At 43.2% G+C, this 7171-nt stretch overlaps 1 protein-coding gene across 1 annotated transcript; it reads right to left on the bottom strand.

The window, feature by feature from the left end:
- Window positions 1-284: 284 nt before the first annotated feature.
- On the bottom strand, window positions 285-6417 carry myf5 (myogenic factor 5). Its single transcript, XM_080191735.1, has 3 exons — window positions 5759-6417; window positions 3647-3722; window positions 285-871 (listed from the first exon to the last, which is right to left on the bottom strand). The coding sequence occupies exons 1-3, from the start codon at window positions 6245-6247 to the stop codon at window positions 687-689; spliced, it is 750 nt and encodes a 249-aa protein (XP_080047861.1). The 5' UTR covers window positions 6248-6417; the 3' UTR covers window positions 285-686.
- Between the last annotated feature and the right edge of the window lie 754 nt (window positions 6418-7171).

The following is a 7171-nucleotide window of genomic DNA, read 5'->3' as shown; positions in this document are numbered from 1 at the left end:
CTCCCTCCCCAGATCCTCAGTTCGCATTTTGCCTACGTTGTTGGCACCCACATGTACCACAAAAGACTGGCTTAACCTCATACTGTTGCCATGGAGAAGGATGAAGTCTGAAGCTTGGATTCTAGTTAATTTGTACACTTGCTAATGGCCTACATTTATTGATGGTACTTAATGAAATGCAATCAAGGCAATTTATAGTCAAAAGGTTCAGACATCAATTTATTTAAGAAACTGGCTCCCTCAATAAAAAGGAAGACCTTTATGTCACAAAAGGTGACATGAAATCTCAAGAAATTTGATATTTCTTCAAACAAGATATACTGTTTAAAATAGTCTTCTGATGAAAAGTAGAAGGCTTGCCTAACTCTCTTACTCTGGTGAAATTAATTCCTAAACTCTTAAAGCAAGTGAATCGTTCTTGTAGTAATATTAAAAATGTAACATGATTACTCCTTTGCCCAGCTAGACATTTGGAAGACAAAAGTGAAAATGACGAGTTTTATAAGAGGTCTTTGGCATTTTATTTAATTCTTAAATACAATTATTTTGTTGTTGACTAATGAATATTATGCTATTTACAAATATACAATAGAACGTGGTCTAACTTATTGAACAACGCATGACTGAAGCTTTGAAGCCATTGTGGTGTTTTGCAGTGGAATCGTCCATTCCGAAGGCTTGAGAGTTTAAAGAACATGATAGACTGGCTGGCTCGGAGTGGTGGGCTGTGAGGAATCACTGGTGGGCGGGGATATGGTCCTTCCATCCTGGCCTGAAAGAGGGCAATGCTCGGGGGATGGTGAAATCCGCTCCACTATGTTGGACAGGTAGTCCAAACTGGAAACAGCAAGGCCTCGGCCACTGGAACATACTATAGAAAAAAAGAAATGGATTGAGTAGTAGCAAAATATGCAAGTCTTATCTGGTATGTAAATAATAAGTATGTAATAGAACCATAGAAATTTACATCATAGAAGAAATAAATGGATCATCATTTCTGAAAGATTTTTCAAAAAGCTCTCCAAACCAAATTCCAACGGTTCCTGTCTCATTCTACGTAAAAAAGGACTTGCATCATACAGTGTCTTCATTTGTGTCAAAAGTGCTTGACAGCCAATGAAATACTTTTATAGTAAAGCCATTGTTGTAATGTAGGAAACTTGGCAACATATTCACTCACAGCAAGCTCCCACAAACAGCAAGGTGTTAGTGACAGGTAAACTGCTGATGGAGGGATAAATATTAGCCTGGACAACAGGGGTACTCCCTTCTCTTCTTCTAGGAAGTGTCACGGGATTAAACCAGAGGAGACAAATGGGGTCTTCATTGGATATCTCAGCCCAAAGATGGCACCTTTAACAGTAATGCATGGGCAGCAAGGTGACATTGCGTTAGCCACTCCCTCATAGCACCACAGACCTGAGTTCAATTTCAACCTTGAGTAATTGTCTGTCTGCATGGAGATTGCACATTCTCCCACGTCTGCATGGGTTTCCTCTGGGTGCTCCAGTTTCTTCCCACAGTCCAAAGATGTGCAGGTTGGGTGTTTGGCCATGTTAAGTTGCCCTTTAGTGGCAGGGTGATTAGCAGGGTAAATATATGGGTTACGGGGATAGGGCCTGGGGGAGTGTTGTTGGTGCAGACTCAATGGCCTCCTTCTGCACTGTAGGAATTCTCTGATTCCTTCAGTACTGTATTAGAGCAGGGTTGGGATTTGAATGCTGAACCTCCTGTTTTAGAAGTAAGGATGCTATCAAATGAGCAATGGCTGACAAACTGCTCCAGATCTTACTCTGATTCCAATCTATATCTGGTCTCTCTCTCTCTCTTTTCAGTTATCATAGCATCAGAGGGCACTGGTGACCATGGATTGTTCTATGGGTTCATCCATACTTCTGCTTTGCAAGGTGCCTGACTAGGAATATCTTCTGCAGGTGCCCGACTAGGAATATTTCCCACTCTTACTGTCTGCCACAAGTGCATGTCAGAAGGATCTACAAATTGATATTCAACCCAATGTGCCTCATTATGAGTGCACCTTCTTTGGCCATCAAGTCCTGGGGTGGGACTGGAACCTGGAGCGTCTGGCTCAGAGGCAGGGATGCTACTCACTGTGTCACAATATTTTGCTTATATCCCAAATATTTCCAAAGGTACAATAATCTATATTCCAACAAATTCTTGTGGTTGAGCTGCTTGGAAAGTCAATTCTCCTAACCTCTCTCCCCAGTCAGTCATCATTTTAAATGAATGACCATTCCACGCCAACTCCTGAACGATAGAAAACAATGTTCCCTTTTTTCTCTTTTTTTTAAACTTCATTAAATCTTCTTTTAACCGCTTCTTTTAACACAGGGTTCCCTTAATGAGTTTCTTATTTTCAGCACCATTCTGCTGAATCTAATGTGTATATCTCCAATGCTTTTACATTATGTTAACTGTAGTTCAGTAGCAGCGCCCTTACCTCAGAGCCAGAAGGGTATGGTTCAATGTTCACTCCAAAGGCTTGAGCAGCAATTCAAATGCTGAAGCTCCATTGCGGTGCTGGGCATGAACTGCACTGACACAAGTGCTGTCTTTTGGATCAGTCGTTAAAGGGAAGCCACATCTGGTGCCCGAGATGAACATAAAAGATTCCCTGACACTATTTCAAAGAGCGGGGGGAGTTCTCCCTCGCGGCGTGGATAATGTTTATCCCACAGCCAACATCACTGAAACAAATTATCTGGTCATTATTGCATTACTGTGGACATATTTGCCGAGACATTTTCTACATCATAACAATGAGTCCATTTCAAAGGTACTTCCGAATGTTTTAAAGGGAATTTTATCAATGCAAGGATGCCAACTTTTCCACCTCCTATTTATAGTTGGGCACCCAAAATTGTTCCCATATTGATTGTAGACTTCTGAATGTTTTAAAGGGAGTTTTACAAGTGCAAGGATATTCACTTTTTTCCTCCCTTATTTATTCTTGGGCACCTAAAACTGTTCCCAAAAGTCTAACTCTGGACTATTCAGCATTTTGCATTAACGAATCATTAACTGTTTTCTCTACACTGCCATTTATAATCCTTTTAATGTTGTTGGTTTTTATGTGGGTAACCTATACAATTCAAATATAGATGTGAGTAAAGTGTTTCTTTAAAAAAAAGGTCAAATTAAGATACATAGATTCGCTGCCCCCTTCACAGAAACCTGCCTTCTAATGTCCACAATAACGCAATAACGTGTTTGTCAATCTTATCTCAAACTTTTATTTAAGAAGTGGAAGAATTCGTTGCACTATTTATACTTTTGTTTGGAAATACTGCATTAATGACCACAAACACTGAGTATCTTGTTGTTGCTACTTTAAAATGGGGGGGGGGGGGGCAGCGGCGGGGAGGTGTGGTTGAAACCATAAGTTGACATTTCGAGCATAGTTTAGGAAGCCGCCTACTATTAAAATATTGAATATTGAGATATGGTTTCAGATTCCAGCATCCGCAGTAATTTGCTTTTATTATTCATTGAAATATTCCTATCTGGCTTCTTAACTGGAAATTTTGTTTTTCGCGGGTCGCGCCTTAAGAGGCGAGGTATAATGTCGTCAGTTTCAAGGTAGATTTGCGATGAACTGTAAAATGAGAGCAATAAAACGTACCATTCTGTAATTCCGAACAGTAAACTCGGTCAAAACTGATGTTCCTTCTAGACCAGACTGGGCTGTTACATCCCATCTACAAACAAAAAAAACACACACACAAGAAAAGCACAAATAATTTTTTTAAAAAAAGACTCCAAACATTTTAGTTAACCGTTGAAACAGATTCGCCGTAACAAATGAGTTTATACTGTATACGTCAGGAGAGTTGAATGAGTAAAACAATGATTGCCGCTGGACGGAAACAAGCCCATCTGTCGATTAGACATAGTTGGTTTCTTTGCCACACCATGATTTTCTCACAAAGTATGAGGTATGTCTGCACAGAAATGTGCATTGTGTTATCCATGGAGAATGAATTGCATATCTATGCAGTTAACGGAAGCTACATGCATTGTGCCAGGTCAGATTTTCCCCATACTAAATTCGTATTAAAGCCTTGGCTCCCATAGTCAGTGAGCGTAGCCCTGGAAGAATGTTTCACTGGTTGTTGTTTCAAATAATAACAGCAGCCTTCGGCTTGCCGCTGTTTTTTTTTCGGGCTCCCGTGGATAGCAGAGGTGGGAAAGTCATCATCCCACATCCAAAGAGATCAATGTGTGTGGCAGCAACTTCTTTTTTCCGTCTTCCCCCCACTGAAGTGGCAAGCAGCAGCACTCGGTCACACATAATGAGACCCAGGCGCCACCTAAATCAAATAGTAGGCCGCAGAGAACATTTCACCCGATTTCCAGCAAGTGCTAATGAAGCTGTTTAACTTTAGCTCCTCTTGTCTCCCAAGTTAGTTAAGGGAAAAGGACATTCGACAACCGTAGAATGCAACAGTCCCCACCCCAACCATTGCCGCCTTGTATCAAAGTGAACACTTAGGCACTCCACACGAGTTTAATATGTGGATGAGGGTCTGTGTGATCGGGGTTGTTGGGCAGTTGGATATTATTGGGGGGAGGGCGGCAGTTAGGGTAAATCGGCGCACTGATAAGTGAAAGAAAAGCTTGGATCTATTGCACCTGAATAAACAGAGATGTTAGATTTTTGATGCTGGCTTGGATCCCCCTTTTGGGTAACAGGAGGGTGATCTGTTTAAAGCCACCGCGTCGCTTATTTGAAAAATATTTTGATAACTGACCCCACTAGCTGGTCCACAAATAATTAAGGTCGTGAAGTGTTTGATAAAAATCAATCCCTTCTCTCCTCAATGTGACATGGAGCGCAGCTCTGTGACCGCTGAGACCCGTTACTAATATAATTTCATTCGAAGGAGCCGGTGAGTTGGTTAGTCCACAGCCTGAACTAACGGAGATGGCACCGTGTAAAACAAAAGAACAAAAAGGAAGGCCAAACTAACTCCCCACTTTCCCCTTCTTAACCACCGTTCACAAATCTTTATAAGAATGGGAGTAAATAGTCACCAAGTGCAAACTTCAGGCTTGCTTTGATGATGGCGCGGAACAGCTTCTTGCGAACAGGTTTGTAATCGATATTTAACAGCTCGCGGGGATCAGGTTTTCGTTCGGAAAACTTTACGGGCAAGTATTTGATTATTATGAAGGGGTTACCAGAACCAGTGATCTCGACTTGCACCAGTTATTCAAAGAAATGTACACTGATCTAATGTAAGGAGCACGCTACATTCTAATCGCCAGTGCGGACCGGGTGTATTGATGACAGAAAGGGTCGTCCGAGCGACATGTAGACTGGATCATAAAGGGTCCTGAACCAAACCTGGTCTCTCTCTCGGGTTAGGTGGATTGGCCATGGTAAATTGTCCCTTAGTGTCACGAGGATTAAAGTTTTTAAAGTTTATTAGTGTCACAAATTGGCTTACATTTACACTGCAATGAAGTCACTATGAAAACATGAGGTTAGGGGGCTAGGGCCTGGGTGGGATTGTTGTCGATGCAGGCTGGCTGGGCGGAATGGCCTCCCTCTGCACTGTAGGGATTCTATGATTAACACAGAAGGTTGCTGCCCCTTTTACTTTGTCCTAATTTAATTTGAGTTTGTCTATTTGGTTTAACCTAAAATACCAACACAGAAGGTTTATTTTGCAATAGTAGAAAGGCACATTGTTTAGAGGAGTGGATACGGATTGAAGAAATCATTGCTTACCATTTCGTCCGAGCAGTTGGATGTGGGGCTCCCTGGCTCTGAGCTGACATGGTCGGGGAGGCTGTAGTAGTTTGCCACCTGCTCCCGGAGCAGTTCCTGGAGGCTCTCGATGTAACTGATAGCATTCCTCAGTATCTCCACTTTGGGCAGCCGCTGGTTGGGGTTGGAGCTGGTGCACCTCTTCAGGGTCTCGAACGCCTGGTTGACTTTCTTCAGCCTCCTCCTCTCCCTCATGGTGGCCGCCTTCCTCCTGTCGCTGCTGGAGCTTTTCCGCTTGCAGGCTTTGCAAGCCCACAGGAGGCAGTGACCAGCCTGGTGGTGGCCGCTCGGAGCCTTCACGTGTTTCTCCTCCTCGGTTCCGCGGGACTCCGGGTTGCCGTCCCGAAACACAAAGTCATCCGCGCAGTCCGCCTCTCCGGGCGACGAGAGGCAGGAATTATCATAAAACAGGTCGGACGGGGAGAAGAGGCAGTCAACCATGATATCCATGCGGCACTGGTGGCGACTCACCCGGCTGAAATGCAGAACTGGCCCCAAGAGTTGGGTACAATAAAACCAGGCGATTGGAGTTCAAAGACAAATATCGGTTAGTGTCAAAACACAGAGCCTTGAGTTTACACTGAAGGGCTCTTTATATACACACCATGAGGTCGGTCACACGGCTACCATCCAGTCCTTCCCCCTATCCATTAACCCTAGATGGGGGGTGGGGGGGGTGACTTCATTAACCCTCGTGGGCTCGGCAAGATCTCCCACAACACAGATAAAAATATTCCCCAACAAGGAATCAGTCGGATTAAAAACAGAAAATGCTGGATTAAACTCAGCGGGATCTGGCAGCATCTGTGGAGGAAAACAAGAGTTAAGTCCCTGTGACTCTTCGATAGCGTGTCCCGTTGAAGACTCACACGAAGGAACAATTGCTTAACCAAAAAATAAATCATTACCTTCTGTATTTTAGTAGATTTATATTAATGGGCGAAAAATGCCAGTAGTTACGTAAATATGGACACGGCCGCCCATTGCTGAAGTGCACAATTTGCTTAATGGACTAAAATAATGTTTCAAGCAGCAATGACTGAGGTTTTATTCCCGCTCCTGCTCAACTCGTTCGTAACTGTTCAAACGAAACAGTGCTGGACTGGCTCGCTTAGTGAATACAGTGTAGAATCTGTGTCATGTTCAGTGCCAGATAACGCCACTCGTAATCAGCAGTGATAACTGCAATATAAAGTTTAAAGTTTATTTATTAGTGTCAGAAGTAGGCTTACATTAACACTGCAATTAAGTTACTGTGAAAATCCCCCAGTCGCCACACTCCGGCACCTGTTCGAGAACACTGAGGATGGCAATGCAGCTAAGGGTACACCGAGGGAGGATTTAGCACGGCCAATGCACCTAACCAGCATTCGG

The sequence above is a fragment of the Carcharhinus amblyrhynchos genome, chromosome 6, assembly GCF_965287045.1.
Source record: "Carcharhinus amblyrhynchos chromosome 6, sCarAmb.v2.hapA, whole genome shotgun sequence".
In the NCBI taxonomy this organism is placed as follows: Eukaryota; Metazoa; Chordata; class Chondrichthyes; order Carcharhiniformes; family Carcharhinidae; genus Carcharhinus; species Carcharhinus amblyrhynchos.
This window is presented reverse-complemented; position numbering and strand designations above follow the sequence as displayed.